The sequence below is a fragment of the Antechinus flavipes genome, chromosome 3 (genome assembly GCF_016432865.1).
Source record: "Antechinus flavipes isolate AdamAnt ecotype Samford, QLD, Australia chromosome 3, AdamAnt_v2, whole genome shotgun sequence".
Classification (NCBI taxonomy): Eukaryota; Metazoa; Chordata; class Mammalia; order Dasyuromorphia; family Dasyuridae; genus Antechinus; species Antechinus flavipes.
Genome location: NC_067400.1, coordinates 480,847,517 through 480,867,691, shown reverse-complemented (window position 1 = coordinate 480,867,691; position 20,175 = coordinate 480,847,517). Strand labels below are relative to the sequence as shown.

The window sequence follows — 20,175 nt, the reverse complement described above, 5'->3', positions numbered from 1 at the left end:
ATGTTGTAACTAGGAACTGGCATGGCCTTTTGGGAAGCAATGTGGAACTGTGACCAACAAATTAATAAATGGTGCATATAGTTGAAGCCATCTGTATCCCTACCCAAAAAGATCAAAGAAAGAAGAAAACATTAAAGCAGATCTTTTTATAGTGTCAAAAAAAAAGTAGAAATTGAGGAGGACTCATCAATTAGAAAAAAATGGAACAAGTTATAGTATAGCAAAGTAATTGAATATTCTTTCACTGTAAGAAATGATAAAGGGGAAGGCTTCCAAAAAAACTGAGGAAGACATATGATGCAAAATGAAGTGAGTAGAACCAGGAGAACAATTCATACAATAACAATAGTATTGTAAAGATAAACAACTTTGAAAATTTTAGGAGCTATGATCAATAAAATAACCAATCACAAATTCAACGAGCTTAGGATAAAACATGCTCCACTTCTATCTCCAGATAGAGACTTTATATATATATATATATATATATATATATCTTGAAGGCAAGAAAAACAAAACCCATATGTATGTGTGTATATATACATATATGGGTTTTGTTTTTCTTGCCTTCAAGAGATAAAGGAGAGGAGGACAAAAGGGAAAAATTTAGAACTGAAAATAAAATGAAACTGATTTTTAAAAAAATGCCCATGTAGTCTCTACCTAGAGACATCTAGTGACAGGGAATCTAGTATTTCTCAAGGCAACTCATTGCACTTTTTTTTTTTTAACAAAGTTTTTCCATATGTCCAGCTTAAATCTGTTTCTCTGCAACTTATATCCATGGTTTTTAGTTCTATTCTCTGGGGCCAGGCAGAAAAAAATCTATTCTCTCTTCCATGTGATACTTCTTCCAATACAATTTCCACCTCATATCCCACTTTGTATTCCTCTTCTTCAATATAATATCCTCAAGTCCTTGAATTATTTCTTATATTTATAACCTCTAGTTCTCTCACTACTTGTTTATTCTTCTTGGAATACAAATCCATTAATGCCCTTCTCCCACTGATGCCCAATCTTCAGTGCCCTACCAGGTAGTCAGGAGTATCACATTAGAACCATGTGGCCTTTAATCCTGAGAAAGGACATCCTCTTGCCTGGCAGCTGTTCCGTGAAAATCTCCTTAAAGGCCTTAGTCTTCCCCTAGGCCCTTAAAATTTCCTGTCATTGGCAGGAAACTGGTCTCTATATCCAGTTCACCCAGTGAATGTCAAGCTTGCTCATAAGCCTGAGCCCAAGATACGTTAGTTTCCAAAATTATAGTCATGAGATATTCAGAAAAAGCAGGGCTTTAAGGTTTCATCACTGGTGTGAGAGCGCCCATGTTCCTCAAAGTTATGTGGACCTTTACAGTTCTCAAGACCCCTATACATGTGACTTAATATCACTGAGAATGGACAAGAGGAATCTGTTATCTGCCATAACTTGCTGGTGTGATGTCCATAGTGTGAAGTTAACTTGTTACCAGAGCAGGTGAGTCTAACTACAAGATTTTTGGGTGAGCAATTTGGGGGAATCTTAGTGTTTTATACAATTTGGCCAAAGAAGTCTGTTTATCTTCTCCTCCCTACCACAAATAACACGGTGACTATAGAGACCAAAAGAATTGGCTAAGTCCCAAGGGGTAAGTCCTAAGCATAGAACAAGCTGACCACTCAACTCATTAGGCAGATGGGTGGTTCACTCAGAACAGAAATTTGCCCACTATGGTCCCCCACAAAATACTTATTATGGTGGGATGGTTTCCCTTGCTTCATTGTAGGTCCACATATAGTGCTTCAGGAGATAAAAATTTGTGTTTATATAGTTTACCAAGTGTTTTCCTCACAAGCCTGTGAGGTAGCTAGCATATCATTGTGTCTGTTTTACAGAAGTGGAAATGGAGGCTCACAGAGATACCAAGGTCACATGGGTACAAAATGTCTAAATGAAAAAGAATTGAATTTGGAACCTGAAGACATAGTTCATTAACAGGTTTTGACGCTTGCTATCTAGGTACGACCTTGAACAAATAGTTTTCCATTTCTGACTTTTAATTTCCACTTCTGCAAAAATAAAAAAAGTAGGGGGTGTAGTGGGATGGGGAGTTGGCCTAATGAACTTGCAACTTTTTGGAAATGTTTCTATGATTGTGTTTCAGTATAGTTAGTTTCCTTTATAATTTTATGCATTTAAAAACAGCCATTAAAGGGATCCATGGGTTTTGCCAGACTGCCAATGCAATCCATGATGAGTCAGATCAGCAAGAATTTAAGCTCCTACTATGTGCCAAGCACTGTGCTAAGCACTAAGAATACTAATGCAAAAAAGTAAATCTTTGTTCTCAAGAAGCTCTAATAGAGTCTTCAACATATAAACAACTATATATAAACAAGATATATATTTAGCTGAGACTAAGATAGAGATAAGTAGGAAGAATATTCTAAACCTGGAGATCAGCCAATAAAAACCATTCAGAGTTGGAGATGGAGTGTTTTCTTCTAGGAACAGCAAGAATGTCATTATCACTAGATCAGAGATTACCTGGAGGGAAGGTAATGGGGGTCAGATTATGAAGGGCTTTGATGGCCAGACCTAAGTTTTTGTATTTGATCTTGGAGGTAATGGGAGCCACGGGGGCTTACTGAATAAAAGAGCTGATAATGGTCAGATCGGCTCCTTAGGTAGGTCAATTTGGCAGCTCTCTGGAAGAAAGGTTGGACTGGGGAGACACTTGAGGCAGGGAGACCAAACACCAGAATATTGCAGTAGTCCAGATATGAGGTGATGAAGACCTGGACTAGTTATCAGAGGAAATAAGGAGGTGTTTGTTAGAAATGTGGAAATTATAGGACTTGGTCACTGATTGGACATGAAGTGGTGAAAACAAGTTGTTGAGGATGGCAACTAAGTTGTGAAGTGAACCTGTGTGGTATCCTTCTCTCAAATGACTCATGGTCTGGGGAAACAACGACTTGTAAACAACTGTGTACAAATAAGACAAATGTAGGCTAAGTTAGAGATAGCCATGAGATATTATCATTAATGGGAATTGTGAAAGGCTTCTTGCAGAAGAAGATTTTTACCTAAGGACTTAAGAATCTAGGAGGTGGAGATGAGAAGAGTCCAAATGAAATGGGTCAGAATGAAATGAAATAGATTTCTACCTCATCATTAAGTTCTCTTTGTGGTAATATTTTGTTCTTTGTTTATATTTAATGGAACTCTGGGCAGTTGTATAACATTTCTAGACATTTCATTTAGCACTTTATCCTTTTCAAAGCACTTTTGTGAGATAGGCTCTCATTTGATCCTCACAGCACATCTTTTAAGATTAGCATTTTCCTATTGTAGTAGTATTCACATTGTATAGGTAAGGAAGGTAAGGCAGTTTGTCAAAGATCATGCAGCTGAAGGAGTTGGGACCTTAGACAAAGTTCTGCTTCTGGAATCAATTAACTTCCCTGGGACTCACAGCAGAGGGTAGAGTGCTGGGCCTGGAGAAGAAGACTCTTCTTCCTGAGTTCAAATTTGGCCTTAGATACTTACTAGTTATGTGATCCTAGACAAATCAATTAACCCAGTTTGCTGCAGTCCCTCATCTGTAAAATGAGCGGGAGAAGGAAATGCCAAACTAGTCTCATATTTTTGCCAAGAAAACCCCAAATGGAGTCACAAAGAATTGGACATGACTGAATTACAATAAAGAGGTTGTACTTAGTTTTCTCATCTGTAAAGTGATAATAAAACATTTGTGCTACCTAACATTGTGAGTTTCAATGGAGATGATATATTTATTGTGTTTTATATTGATAGGGCATTTTGTAAGCATGAGTTATTGTCATTTGCATGTTCTATGGATTATTGGTAGCAAATGTCTAATTGCTGCATGGTATAGTTGCACTTTTATTAGCTGTTCCTCCCTCATTTCTACCCCAGAAAGGGCTGGAGTTAAAGGAAGCCCTCAAATTAGAGACCTATTTAGCTGGATCACTGGAAAGTCAAACTGTCCTAACAAGAAAAAGAATGCCCAAACATTATGTGGAAGGAAATGTCCATTGCTAGGTGCTTGCATTTATTCCTTTTCCTTAGCACTATGGCAAGAAGGCAAAATAAGCTAGTTTCTCTTCGTTCATTATTCAGTGACTAGTCCTGAACCAGATACCTCTTTAGAAAAGGCTTTTTCTCAAATCATCTATGCCTGCTTGGGCTGTGGGTAGAGCACTTGTTCAGATTTGACGCTATCCTTTGGTGTTAGGGAATTTTTTTTCTTAGGGGATCAAATAGGCTTTTTTTTTTTTTAAATCAGAACTCTGGATTGAGAAGGAACCTTGCTCCCATAATCCATGAAGTCCCAAGTCACACACTGATCCCTTAGTAATTCTAACTCATGTAAGGGGTTTGGACTGAGGAAAAGGCAACCAAAGTAGGCAATTGGCAGACCAGTAGCACAAATATTCATAGCACCCATTATCATAATCATAAAATCTCCCTCTTTGAGGACTGTTTGTAAGATCTGCTCAGTTTCTTTCCTCACCTGGATTTGGGATTAACTTTACTTTGGGGAAGCCATTTGTCTACTCAAGAATATCCGACGAAGGGCCATGGGGACTAGGAAAGGCCAGAGGAGGAAGCACACTGATTAAAGAACTAAGAGCATCTGGGTCTAAATTCTACCTGTAACACTTATGATCTGTGTTACCTTAGGCAAATCATTTAATTTCTCTGCATCTTGGTTTTCTTTTCTATAAAAATAAGGCTTTTAAATCTCCTTCCACACTAAATTTAAGTGGTATCCTCAGTGTCCCAAGCTTTATGATGGGAAGGGAAAAGCAGAGGCAGTGGTGAAAAATAGAGGAAAGAAACCAAAAGAGAGGCAGAGAATAGTAGTGGCTGGTGGTTCAGATTATTTTTTCAAGGCCACTCCCATCCTGAAAAATGACAACTTTTAAGGTTCCTTCCTTCTTCCCTCTCTTCCCACCCCCTTCTAAGAGATATTGGCCCATATATCCAAGCAAGATTTCTAAAGGGTAATGATGAACTTCAGGGCTTAACTGTTTGGACAGTTGTCAGAAGCCAAGAATTCTAGTCAATTGAACCTTAGAACCAGGATGGTCTGTGCAGGCCCGTCTAGGCCCCTAATGCAATGTAGTAAACAAGCAGGGAGCCTTCCACATCCTATAGGCAAGATATTGAGGGAGAAAACTAAGATGAAATCACTGACTCCTGCCCTACCCCCACTATGACTTTTTGAGCCTCTTTCCTAATACTCTCCTCCTAGTCCTTGATTCCCTTTCCTCCACTACCCCTCCTTCTTCATTCCCTCTTCTCCACTACCCCCCCCTTTCCACCCTCCAGCCCCCAGCCTTTCACCTCCAGGCCCTGCTGACAGCTGCAGGTCATTCTCTCTGCCTTTGAGCTCCAGCTGTTGGGAAATGGAGGTTTCTGGCTATAAAAGGAAATCTATTTAGAGATAAACACTCACTCCCCAAACCCCAAGGAAATGCAGAGTTTGCCGAATTGGCCCCCAGGAGTTTTATAAATTTGAGTCATCACCCTCGCCTAACTGTGCTCTCAGCCTTCCTCCTTCCCTGAGCCCTAATAACTACTTTTCAGCTAGTGCCTATTGGGATGCCGGAAAGTAACCAGCTTTGATTTACATTTTATTCCAAGTTTTCCTTTTTAATCCCTGATCTGGCTCTCCAGATCCTTAGGGGAAGTATGAGTGAAAGAGAAACTCAATTCATGATCGCACTCCTTGTGACCCCCAAGATCATTCAGATTTGTGGCTAAAAGCAAGTCTTGCCTGGATAGCTTAAAAGGGGTTACCTGCCCAATTTGCATTTCATATTAAGGTTTCTAAGGATTCTTAGAAACCAGAATCCTTTACTTTGTGAAAGAAATGCATTCCTGAAGTCCTGAACTTGTACATAATTCAACTTTGAGACATTGAATCACATTTTAAGTATCATTCACTTCCATAAAGCAAAGATTTCTTGCTTGAGGAAATCAATTCCTTATTTTTTTTCAGGATGCTCCTCCCACCCTATTACATTCCATTCCTACGACATTGATATTTTGTGAACTTAGATTTTTATACTTTATACTTAAGGTTTTTTAATGGTAGATTATGCCTATTATAGTTGCTTTCTCCCCTCTCCTGGGACACATCAGTATTGTGTCAGATGGGACAAATGAGTCTAGCCAGTGATTAATAAAAATTGAGATAATTGGCTTTATTCCCCTGCCAGGAAAAAATTGGCTGATTCCCTTAAAATTTTTTGTTTTGTTTTGTTTTTTCCTACGCTGTCTTCAGTCTTACCTGCTGAACTTGGACTTGACTCTTCTCATGTGGGATTATCACACTGTCTGTAGAAGCTATGGGGAATGACCAGGTAGTAAAGCTAATATAGCAATAATAACAGTTAGGAAAAGGACTAGCACCTCCAATCAGCTCTCTTGGATTCCCTGATCAATTCCAATTTGCTAATCCCCATGAGTTTTTCTTGCTTGGGGACCATGTTTTTCCCAGCAGTAGAGGCTGTGGAAGGAACTTCAGTTTGTCTTTATTGCTGGATTACTTGGTTTGGGGTTGAACCAATGTTGGGGTTAAGTCACTAGCAGTGTCTGTCACTACCCAGTAGAGTTTTGTTGACCCTTCCTCTCTTGCTTCCAAAATGTGGGAGGTAGAAAGGTGCTTTTGGGACATGGCCAGTCGTAACAAGAGGAGCTGGTTATGATGTCTCAGTTTTTGAATGAGAACAGTGGCCAATTCATAGTAAAGGGCTATGCAGATTGCCTAACCTACAGTGATGAGGATATCTGTTATCTTTTCTCTAGTAAAAGTGATGGATTAGAATACATCAATAATACTTTATTATACTTAATATATTTAGTACTAATATACTTATATGTAATATAATTTAATATGTAATATAATATGTAGACTATGATGTATTCTTATTATTTTATTAATACTAAGTGATGGATATAGCCACAGCTGTGTTTTTTCTTCTATCCCTATGTATAATATTGCTTGTGATAGAAGATGGCATTGTGGATAAATTCTTTTTATATCTTCATCGCTCATCCCTCCTCTCTGCAGTAGGAATAGTGGATTTGGGCTCATTTGAATATACTCCAACTCCCAAGTGAAGGCAAATGCTGGACCACATGATTTCTTGAAGTATAATTTCCTAAATCTAGAATGTATGGTATTTTTAGTAGTTAACATTTATATACTGTTTTTAAGGCTGGTGGAGCACTTTACATAAATTATCTCATTTGATTTGATCCTTACAACAATCATATGATTTTTCTATTATCCCTATGTTACATATGAGGAAACAGGCAGAGTACACCAGATCATTGATTTAGATCTAGAAGAGTCTTAAATGTCATCTGATCCAACTCTCCCATTTTACAAATTAAAAAAAAAAAATACCTGCAATTTAGTTCAATAAAATTATTCAGTGTCACAGCTGGTCTATATCTTGGCAGAATTAGAACCCAGGTTTCTGTCACTTTAGGTACCGTTCCCTATTCATTATGCTACCTAACTTTCACCTTTGATTCTTGTTTTCACATGCATTTTCATTTCTATAGAAAGTGTGCTAAAGTAGGACAACTAGATAGTTCAATGGTTAGAGCACTAGCCCTAGAGTCAGGAGGATCTGAGTTCAAATTTGACCTTCGACATTTGATATTCACTAGCTTTGTGACACTAGGCAAGTCATTGACTCCTAATTATTGCCTTAGAGAAGTAATGTGAAGCATTGACATGTACTGGTTATGGGATCATATATATATTTTTTTTTAATCTTTATTTTTCGTTAGACCTACATCTCTTCAAATGACTATATGAATTCTTCTTGCGATTGTAGAATCATTTAGGGACAATAAAAACAATTGAAACTTTTAACTCTGACTTGAAGCAAACAAAATAGATAAGCCCTTACTTAAAGAACTACTTCAGCTTTGTTTCCTTGCTTTTCAAAGTGACTAAAGCTAAGGTCTTAAAATGTGAATATTTCACCAGTGCCTTTTAAAAAATAAAACAAAATAGGACATATATAGAAAGCTCTAAAATTTGCAAAAAGTATTTCATAGAATAGCTCATTTTCAATCTCATAACAATCCTGGGATGTAGATAGTATTATCAATATTTTACAGATGAGGGAATGAGCTCAGGGAGGTTCAGTGTTTTATTCTTCTGGATCATAGATCTGGTGTCAGAGCCAGGCTCTCCTGACTTCCAACTCTAGCTAGCACGCCTTCTGTTGTACCTCTGTCTTTCAAACAAATTCATTGTTTTATTCTACTTAGCTTTATTTAGGAGTAACAATGCAAATTACATATCATCTTTTTTTCAAACTATATTACCGCTTCAGTCAGTTGTGATTTAGGAGTGACAGTGCAAATTATAAATCACCTTTTTTTCAAACTATTACTGCTTCAGTTAGTTGTGATTAAGTCTAAATAATTCACCTATGTGAATTGGACCTATATGTCTATGCAAAGATAGGCCTATTTTGCTGAAAATTGATAGGTTTCTCTGTGTGTATATATATATGCACATATATGTATGTGTATATATTACATATGCACATATATACGTATATGAAACAATAAATAATGACAAATAATAATTCATTTATATAACACTTTAGAATTTATGAAATATTTTAGTCTCTACAACTTGGTGCTCAAGAACACTTGGTTAGAAAGTATCAGAGTTGGGATTTTTAAATCCAATTGGGATAAGCACAAATCTAATGCTTTCCTCACTATACTGTAAATTAAACCATTTACACTTCTATCATTTGCTCACACCCTATTTCAGGTGCATATCTATCACCTCATTTATGCAGTTCAGGATGGATACACTCCTTCCAGATTTTATCCATGAAGGGAGCAGCTATCTTAAAAGCATTAACTTCTTTTCTTCTTCCCCTGCCATTGTTTTCTCTGCAGATGACGGCGACCGCCCAGCCACCCACCAAGGCTCAGGCCGTCCATATCTCAGCGCCTTCAGCTGCTGCCAGCACCCCGGTTCCCAGTGCCCCTATCGACCCCCAGGCTCAGCTGGAGGCTGACAAGCGTGCTGTATATAGGTAAGAGACTGCAGTTCCCTAATCAGCCAGAGATCCAGCTTTATTAGGAAGCTTACCCCCTGAACCTCAGAGACAGGGATGGTAGTCATTGCAGGAAGAGAGTCACTGAGGCAAGGACTACATTTTCTTTCCTCCTTTAGATTCATAGACTTCCTGGGTTAATTTAGTGTCTTCTATCACTAGGTAGGAGTGTCTCAAATCCTGCTCATTAGATTAGCTTTTTGAGAGATAAAGCAATTACGATAGTTTTACTTGTTCAGTTTCAGTATTTGACATTGACTTTTGCGAAAATTCTCATTGATACCTATCCTTTCTGTGTACTATCCTTAGTCCTTCTTTTGTTGTTCTAAGAACAATTTGGAGATGGAAAATAGCTACTTCTCCATTTTTCTCAACTCTTAGAAGACTTAAAGGAAGTTTGTGAAGTCCTTCAGGGAGGGGGAAAGCTGATTCAAACCAGTTTTTCCCTAATGCACCAGGGTTGGCTCTGGTTCCCCAGAAGTTTTTATGATGAAGGTTAGTGATACATAGAATATCCCCCAGCACTACTCCTCTTTCAACCCTTTTCCCACCATTGTTTATTCAGAAATTCAGCCCATATCAACTCAAATTGTACCCAACGACCTGGCACATAGTTAAGAGTTTAATAATGCTTTTCTGTCCTTCTTTCCTTCCTTCTCCAAAAAAAGAAATACTACCATCAAGCATGTGTTGGATCCCCTCAGCAAATCGATTGTTTGTAGCCTAACATTTGAACTTGTAGGTAGCAAGATTTCTCAGGATTGGGGAGCTCCCATTGTTCTTCTACCACCTCTCTTGTCATTTTATCCTTTCTACTCTACACCCCTCGTTGGTACCACACTGACTAGAGAAAGTTCAGGTTCTTCCATAGACCATTGCACAACTGAAGTCCACCTTCAGTAGGACTGGGATGGTGAACAACTGTAGGCCAAGCCAAATGAGAAATAGTCAAAGGGACTAGAACTGTTTAGTGTGAAGAAGAAAAAACTTGGGGAAAGATGTGATAACTGGTTTTAAGCAACAGTATTTGCTGTCATTTGGTGGCAGGATTTGATGTAGTTTTCTTGGCTATGTAACAAGAACTGGAATCATGGATGGAAATTATAGCCACTTTTTCAGCTCCATATAGTGGGGAAATATCCCATTCCACAAATGGAATGGGCTGACTCCAAAAGTGATTAGATTCTCCTTGCCATTAGTGGAGGTCTTTGGAAGAAACTGAATGATTCCTTGTTGAAAATATCCTAGAGGAGATTCCTGTTCTAGTAAACTTCATGTAGATGGTTTCTAACTCTGAGATTGTCTGACTTGGGAAATAACCTATGGGAGCTTCAGACCCTATGGTGCTTCTTTCTGTCTCTGGTATAGCCTCCTATTGCACTTCAATACTTATCCTAGAATATAAACTCCTAGAAATATTGTCCCTTTTAGAATATCACTAGGTTCTAGGGAGCATTACTAGTTCCTCACATGGATCCTGACATATAGTAAGTGCTTCTATGTGATGCTTATAACTACTGGGAGACAAAATCAGTAATCACGTTCTGGTAGTAGGTGCACCTATACCACTGTAGTCTATTTTGTCTGTCCTTGCCCTTACTCCTCTGGCTTCCTTCTACAGTTAACCCAGAGGGCTCCATCTTAACTTATCCCTGCTCCTGTTAAAATCTGACTTTTCTTTCTGTAGCCATAGAGTGGGACTGATGAGAAGATGTAGCTGGGAGTGCAGTCCGGCACTTCTGGAAGGTCTAGGAGCCCAGGGTAATTTTAATTAGATTTGCCTGCCTCCAGGAAGCGTGACTGCTTCAAACCACATTGGGGAGTCAGCATTTCATGTCAATAAATGTAACAAGACTCTTTCAATTCATATTAGTGCCTGGGCACTGGCTTTTGTGCTTCTCCATACGTATCCCAGAGCCCCAGATGAAGAAAAGTCAGCCGGACCCCCTGCCCCCTCTCTCTGGCTCTGTGAGGGAGGAAGGCAGGAGGAGGAGTGCTGACAAAAGTGGGTGGATATGTGCTTGTATATACAGCATATGTGTGGTAGCGGGAAGGTTTTATTTGGGTATCAGGATAGAATGAATTGCTTCCCCTCTGACAGAGAAACTGGAGGAGGTGCAGATTGGAGGTGGGGGTGGGGAGGGGAGGGAAAGCAGGGGCCTCCTTTAATTGGATCATACCAGAGCATCATCGAGGCTAATCAGCAAGGCAACACAAGGAGCTCCCCAGCTCAGATTAATGATTGCAATATAATCTGAGCGGATCTGATGATTGGATGCACATCGAGGCTAATTGCATTTATAGGCCCCCAAGTGAGGGAGAGGGGTGGCCTGAGGAGAAGCAGCCCAGCAGGGTGGGCTGCTACAGGTTTGGACCTCACTGAGGGGCCCCCTCTCCTTTCTTCCCTGAAACACTCCACCCTGGGGCTTTTCCCAAACAGGTGAAAACACACAGCATGGCCTGCCCATTCTCCCTCTTACTTGGGAGTAATGGGTAATGTTGATCCAGTGCCCAGAGCATGTCAAGCACTAGCTGGCACATATAAATTAGATTGCTGGCTGCTGGGTGAGGGGGGCAAAGAAGGTGAGGTTAATCCGGCTTCCTCTCTTCTCTCTCTTCCAGTCTCCTTCTTTCCCCTTTGAAGTGTGTAGGTTCCCATGGAAACTGAGATTTCCTGGGGAGGAGCTGAGTGGCAAGGAGCTGGGTATGACCAGGTGTTGGGGGTAGTGAGAGGGAAGATGACTCTCCAGAGAATTTATCTCCTCAGCCCCAACTTCTCCCCTAAGGCCTGACCATTCAATCATTAAAGTTTACACAATGCTTTGAGAACCCTGGGGACAATCCACTATAGGATCCTATTTTTGATAAATGAATACTAGCTAGATCTCATCTGGGAGCCAGCAAAAAGAATGAGAGAATAATGGGCATTAGCACCTATTTAGCTTCCCCAGTGAAAGGTACTAGATAAAAGGCCCATAGGGCTAGGTCACTAGGGTAGGTGATTGCCAGACTTGGCAAGACAACTTCCCACAGTGCCAGCTGTGGACAAACCCCCAGCGAGACAGTTTCCCTTGCTTTTCACTGATGGTCATTTCATCCTGACACAAAGGAATAGGGGCCATCTTTTTCCAATGGCCCTTTGATACTATAGCCTTTCTCCATTTGTTTGTTCTTTCCTTCTTCCTTGATACTGTAACCTTTATCCATTTGTTTTTTCTTTCCTTCTTCCTTGATACCATAACCTTTCTCTATTCGTTTTTTCTTTCCTTCTTTCTTTAGCATAACACACAGCTATTTAGGGATCAAAAAATGTATGCAAGTTACAGATTTTATTATTTAATCTCGCTTTAACTAGTTTTACTCTAGGGGCAGCTAGTTGGTGGAATGAATAGAACTTAGAAAGACTTGAATTCAAATCCAGCTACAGACAGTTACTAGTTGTGAGCAAGTACCTAGTCACTTAACTTCCATTTGCCTCAGTTTCCTCAACTGTAAAATGAGCAGAATAATAGCATTTATTTGCCAGGGTTGTTTTGAGGATCACATGAAATAATATGTTTCTTGCCCATAATAGGTGCTTAATAAATGCTTTTTTCTTCCTTCCTTCTAGGTTTGACTGCAAGGGTGAGAAGTTCACCCTTAGCTATGCTCCTTTTAGGAATTAGTTAGCTTTTTCTTGTTGTCCCAAGTGGAAACTGCTCTCTCTGAATCTATTTGTACTCCCAAATTACTTACTGGTTTTGCCCTTCCCTAGATTTTACCCTGCCTGCCTTTATCAAGTCAAATCTTTTTATGGCACTTTCTCTCAGCTAGGACAAGTCCCTAAATGACCCTTCTGCTTTCAAGCCCTTTCTAGTTGATTTACCCTCTCCTTGCTGCATTGGCATACCAAATCATAATGCTATTTTCTTTTTACTCTCTTATGCTCTCTGAACTGCTTTTCTGAACATTGCTTCTGTATTTTCTTATGTCGATCCCTTTAACCGAGATCACATATTGAGGCTTCTGTCACATATACCCTCAGTAGTCCATATTTATTTTATTCTAACCCAGTTCATACATTTACATTACAAATATCCCTACTTCATCCAGACAAAACCATATATATTTAGGAAAGGGAATTTTCATCATATTAGAACAACCCACTCACCCTCCCATTCTTATTTCTTCTTTTCCTGGAAAACAATAAAAAGTACAGTTTTCCTTTTGAGTGCTAGCTAAATGCCTGACTGCCCTTAGGTTTGTCCCACTGGATAGGTCACATTGAACCAGCTGGAGAGTTCAGAACACCTAGATCCCTTGGCTCATCCCTTCTGTCTACATGGTTGTAGAAAGTTATTCATTATAGCATCTGTAGGAAATAGCTGATTAATTGCTCCCAGCCTCAGAGTAAGGTAAACTAATCCATGTGTGGGATTTGATAGGTTTTCATTTTCATTCAACTGAGATTAATCAACAGACAAGAAAAAAAGCTTAGAGTAGTAGATAGTCTTGGATTAGCATTCCTAAAGACCAAGCTGCCTCAGGCAAGCTGTGTAATGCTGGATCAAAGACTTTCTGAGCCTCACTTTCCTTATCTGTCAAGTGGGGATAATAATAGCCTTTTCTTCAGAGTTGTTGTGAGGATTAAATGAGGTAAAATATATGAAGTACTCTGTAGAGATTTAAGTGGTATATACATGAGAGTTATTTCTTGAGTGCTCACTAGGTAGTTTGCACTATGGTAGATGTTCCATTGTGCTATAGAGTTTATTTATTTTTAATAGTTTTTGTTTTTCTAATTATGTGGAAAGACAGTAACATTCATTTAAAGAAAAAATTGAGTTCCAAATTTTTTGGTACCCTCTCTCAACTCTCTTCTCCCTAAAATAGTAAGTAGTTTTATATAGTTATGCATGTACAATCATGTAAAACATATTTCCATATTGATCATGTTATAAAATAAGAAACAGACCAAAAGGGGAAAAAAATACCGAAAAAATAGAGTGAAAATAGTGTGTGCTTCAATCTGCATTCAAACTCTTTCTCTAATCGAAAGCATTTTTCATCATAAGTCCTTCAAAACTACCTTGGATCATTGTATTGCTGACAATAGCTAAATCATTCACAGTTGAACTTTGTATAGTATTGCTGTTACTACCATGTTCTCCTGGTTCTGTTCTCTTTACTTTACATCAGTTTATGTAAATCTTTCCAGGTTTCTCTTTTCATATCTTATAGCACAATAGTATTCCATTCCATTCATATACCACAACTTGTTCAGCCAAGTTAATGAATATCTTCTCAATTTCCAATTCTTTGCTATCACAAAAAGAACTAATTGCTATAAATATTTTCACACAATAGGTTATTTTCCCTTTTCTAAAAAAAATCTCTTTGAGATACAGACCATAGCAGTGGTATTGTGGAATGTAGTTTAATAGCCCTTTGGGCATTATTCCAACTTGCTCTTCAGAATGGTTGAATCAGTTCACAACTCCACTACCTCTGCTTTTGTGTCCCAGTTTTCCCACATTCTCTCCAACATTTATTGTTTTCCTTTTCTATCATAGTCACCAATCTGAGAGATGTAAGGTGGTATCTCAGAGTTGTTTTAATTTGCATTTCTCTAATCAATTGTGATTTAAAACATTTTTACATGACTATAAATGGCTTTAATTAACTGCTTGTTCATATTCTTTAACCATTTATCAATTTATAAATCTTACTCAGTTGTCTATATATTTGAGAAAGGAGACCTTTATCAAAAATACATGCTCTAAAAGTTTTTTTCCTAATTTATGGCCAAAGAAGAACCAAAGAATATTATGAAATACAAAATGGATTATATTAAATTAAAAGATTTTTTTTTGCACAAACAAAAGCAATGCAGCCACGATTAGAAGAGAAGCAGAAAGCTGGGGGGGGGAGGGGGATTTTTTACAGCTAGTGTTTCTGATAAAGGCCTCATTTCTCAAATATATAGACAACTGAATAAAATTTATAAAAATACACATCATTCCCCAATTGGTATTTGGCCAAATGATATGAATAGACAATTTTCAGAGGAAGAAATTAAAGACATTTTTAGTCATATGAAAAAAATGCTTTAAACACTTGACTAGAGAAATACAAATTTAGACAAAACTCTGAGATACCAGTTCACCCTTATCAGATTGGCTAAGATGACAGGAAAAGATAATGATAAATGGTGGAGGGGATGTGAGAAAACTGGGACATTAATGCACTGTTGGTGAAGTTGTAAACTATCCAACCCTTCTAGAAAACAGTTTGGAACTATGCCCAAAAGGCTATCAAACTGTATACCTTTTGATCCAGTAGTGTTACTAGCATCTGTATTCTAAAAAGATCATAATAGAGGAAAAAGAATACACAGTCAAAAAATTTTTGTAGCAGCTATTTTTATGGTAGCAAGGAACTGGAAATTGAGGATACCCATCAATTGGGGAATGACTGGATAAGTTTTGGTATATGAAAATAATGGAATATTATTGTTCTATGAGAAATGATAAGCAGTCTGATTTCAGAAAAGACTAGAAAGACTTACATGAACTGATGCTAAGTGAAGCAAGCAGAACCAAGAGAACATTGTACATAGTAACAGCAAGATTTTTTTATAATCAACTGTGATGGACTTGGCTCTTCTCAACATTGTGGTGATTCAAGGTAATTCCAGGAAACTTGGGATGGAAAATGCCATCTGTATCCAGAGAGAGAACTATGGATGTGGATTGAATGTGAATTGAAACATAGTATTTTCACCTGTTTTTGTTTATTCATCTGGTTTTTTTTTTCTCATGTTTTTCCCCCTTTAGTTTTATTTTTTCTTGTATAACAGGATAAACATGGAAATATGTTGAAAGATTGCTCACTGTCTTGGGGAGGAGGAGGTAAGAGAGGGAGGGAAAAATATTAGGGACACAAGATCATACAAAACTGAATGTTGAAAGCTATCTTTAAATGTATTCAGAGAAATAAAATACTTTTGAAAATTGAATTTTTTTTTAAATTTGTTTTCTAACTTTCTGCTTTCCTTCTAATTTTGGTCACATTAGATTTGTTTAAGTGAACTCTTTTTGATTTAATACAATCCAAATTTTATATCTTATAATATTTTGTATCTCTTGTTTGATCATATATTATTCTCCATAGATCTGACAGATAAACTTCCTTGCTCTCCTAATTTGCTTATGATATCACCCTTTATATCTAAATCATGTATCCATTCTGACCTCATCTTAGCATATGATGTAAGATGTTGGTCTATACCTAATTTCTGCTATATCATTTTCTCAGTTTTCCCAGCAGTTTTTGTCAAGTAGTAAGTTCTTGTCCCATAAGGTATGGTTTTTAGGTTTATCACACACTAGATTACTATAAAAACTTAATACTATGTCTAATATGCCTAATCTAGTTCACTGATTACCACTCTATTTCTTAGTAACCACCAGATAGTTTTGATAATTACTTTTTTATGATAATTCAGTTTATAATATATTATTATTGTATTGTATTGTGAAGTTTAGAATTAAGCAAACATCTAATAAAGTCTTGCGTGCAAGGAACTGGGCTAGGCAATGGGTACAAAGTTTGTCTCCAAGGAGCTTAAAATCTAGTATAGACATAGAAATAAATGGAAGATAGATTAGAAATGATCAGCACAGAATGTTCCGAGAAATTCGAGGAAACCTTATTCAGCTTCTTTATTTGAGCAGGTGTATTGTGGTGAGAAGAAGAGATAAGGTTGTTAGCATCTTTTATTTTTGCTTTTGACAATTGTTTCAATTATTGGTTCATGAAGACTACTTAGTTCATCTGATGTTGTCTACATTTGTACTTAATATTGATCTTAATGTTTATACTACTGTAATAGAGCAGGATATCGTCACAGTAAAATGATGATTTGATTAGAAAGCCTATTAAAATCTATATATCAAAACAAAAATAGGAAAAAAAAAAAGAAATTCAAGGAAGAAAGTATTCCTTTTGAAGGATTAATGGAAACTTCAGGAAAGAGATGGCATTTGAATTTGACTTCACAAAAGAACAAAGATGTCAGCAAAGATGGTGGCAGGAGGCAGAGGAGGGTGTGTGTGTGTGTGCAGAATGTGTTCCAGGCAAAAGGCATTGTATACATAGGGTCAAGATCAGGAAATAAACAGCTAATCCTCCTTGGCTGAAGCCTAGAATCTGCAAAAGCAACACTAAAGCTGGAAAGGTAGATTAGTGTCATAGTGCAGATTAGGTGGGATCTTGTATGCCAAGGTAAAGTAATTTTTATTTTACTTGTTAGACAATGGGGAACCACTGGAAGTTTTTAAGTTTACTAGTGACATGATTAGAGAGGGTTTTAGGAATAGTGTTTTGGCAATTATGTGAAGAATGAATTGGAGAGGGAAAATTTTGTGAACATAGTGACCATTTAGGAGTTCCTTACAATATTTGGATAAGAAATAATGAGTGTTTCAACTAGAATCCAGTATGTACCATGAGAGGTCAAAGGAAGTGGAAAGAGATGTCAGTGAAAGCTGGAAGGAGCACAGAGGCAGTGGGATTTGAGGCAGGCCTTAAAATTAGGTAGATTTTGGAGCAGCACAGAAAGGAACAAAGGAAAGGGAGTAAAAGTCAGGAAGAAAAAAGAGTGAAAATCAGCAATGTCTTCTGAAGATAATAAGGAGACTGGCCTGTTACAGCGAAATGTATATGCTGAAGAATATGTTGCAGTGATAAAGTGAAGCCAGATTATAGAAGGTTCTTCATAGTAAGGCAAAGGAGTATAGTTTTGGATTCTAATATAGGATCTTCAGATTTCAGGATTCCCTATTTCTTGGAACTCGGAACTCTTCTTCCACATTCAATTTTGGCTCCTAGTCATGAATGACACTGATAATTGGGAAAGAACAGTTATCTCTCAATTCAGAAGAATAAGGAGAACCCCTCGACAGAGTAGTCTCTAACCAGGTTCCAAATGTTCCCGGAGAAAACTGAAGAGAAGCCCTCAAATCTTTTTCTTTTCTTTTCCTTTTTTTTTAAACTTTTGATAATAGCTTTTAAACTTCAGAATACATGCAAAGATAATTTTCAACAACTCTTGCAAAACCTTGTGTTCCAAGTTTTTCTCCCTCTACCTTCTCCCCTAGACAACAAGCAATTCAATATATGTCAAACATTCTATAAAAATTTCCACATTATTTCCACATTTATCATGCTGAACAAGAAAAATCAGGTCAAAAAGAAAAAAAAATGAGAAAAAAAAAAGCAAACAACAACAAAAAAGGTGAAAATATTATGTTGTGATCCACATTCAGTCCCCACAGTTCTCTCTCTGGATGCAGATGGCTCTCTCCATCATAAGTTCATTGAAATTGGCCTGAATCACTTAATTGTTGAAAAAAGACCCAAGTCTGTATGGATATTATATGATTCTACTTAGGACTCAAAGTTCCTATTGGAACATCTATAAACTGAAAAGGATTCAATTAGTCCACTTTGGGGATTAGGCAGTGGTCTTTTTTCTCCCAGAGGGGAAAAAGGGCTTAGATTATGATTTTGTTATTATTGAATGTTATTTCACTTATTTAACAAAGTTAGGGGGAGCAAGGTGGTATAATGGTTAGAGCACCAGTCCTCTTCAGTTGAAATCCCTCCTCAGAAGCTTATTTGCTGTGTGACTCTGAGCAAGTCATTTAACCTTATTGCCTTGCCTCTTCTCCCCATCCCCCAAAAAACCCTAATTAAAAAAAAATAATGTAACTACCATTCTGCAGCTTCTAGAATGAGAAAATTGCCTTAGGGTTTGTGACTGAGAGTTTGTGACTTGTCTAAAATCATTCAGCTACTTTGGGTCATCTGTGGGACTTGAACTCTTATTTTCTTCTGACACTGTTATTAAAATAATGAATGAATGAATGAATGAATGAGCACAGAAAAGCTGGCAAAAAGAAACTTAAGATGAAGGGGGGAGGGAGGTGAGGAGCTGCACAAGACTAGGCAAGTGAGGGCAAAGGAGAAACAAAGACCCTCCTGTGATTTTTTTTTTTTTTTTTTTTTTGCTCCCATGAAATCTCTTTGGTCAGCACCCTGGGAACTAGAGCTTCCTAATGAAGTGTCTGAAAGGGAATTTTTCTAACCTCTGACCCGGGGGTGTTCCAGCTTCAAAAAGATAAAACTCATTTAACTCTATAGGTTCCCATAACATTATATTACAATGGTCTGCTTGGGAGCAGAGGATGGTTTCAGGACTATTTCCTCTAATATCCTCATTTTCTCCAATTGACCCAGAGTCGCACAGTAGACATTCCAAATCCGGTTCTCCAACTCCAAAACCAGCGTTCTTTTCCAACATACCACTACATTTTAACAGCAGAGAAGATGCCCTCTCCAAGGAAACCTGAGGGAACCAACTGCCAACCATACACATCTAAAAATGCACTCCCTAAAAATACACCCTCATGGCTACAGCGTCATACCTGGGATAAAAATATGACCTGTTAGCATTTTCCTAACTCTCCCTCATTCACACTGCCTCCGCTCACCATACCCTATCTGTTGTGTATGTGTATGTGTGCTAGAGTAAGGGCAGGGATGGACGCCAAGGGCTGAACAAAGCCTCTAAGACATTTCCCCTTCTCCTTCCCTCCCTACTTACTTCAGTCCAGCAAAGCTCATCAGAAGCCAGGCCCATTCCCTAACTTTTTAGAAGCTGAAATATGAGCCGATGGCCCTGAAATGATGCCTTCGGAGAGGAAAGGGCGGCATGATGCCAGAGAGGATCCTGTTGTTGGCAGTTGCTTTGTGTTCTCAGATGAGGGGGAAGGAGGAGCAAGGATGGAAGCACAGCCCAGAGCAGTCAGATAGATGAGCATGGTGTAGTGGAAAGAGCATTGGCCTTGGAGTCCAAAAGTTCTCACTATGAATTCTGCCTCGGTGATGTGGCTTTGTCATTTAACCAAGCTCTCAGAGCCTCAGTGCTCTCATTGGGAAAAGCATTGGCTAGACTCCCTCACATGTCTTACCCATAGATTCAAAGATTTTAGAGCTGGAGATGGTCTGGCCCAAC

The 20,175-nt window shown here is 38.1% G+C and overlaps 1 protein-coding gene across 6 annotated transcripts in view; it reads left to right on the top strand.

Moving 5' to 3' along the window:
- Positions 1 to 20,175, top strand: part of PKNOX2 (PBX/knotted 1 homeobox 2) — a 363,592-nt gene that overhangs the window by 267,388 nt on the left and 76,029 nt on the right. For all 6 annotated transcript variants that reach the window (XM_051986748.1, XM_051986749.1, XM_051986744.1 and 3 more), the window contains one exon: positions 8,956 to 9,095. In XM_051986748.1, the coding sequence (XP_051842708.1) occupies positions 8,956 to 9,095 (140 nt within the window). The remainder of the gene's footprint in view (positions 1 to 8,955; positions 9,096 to 20,175) is intronic.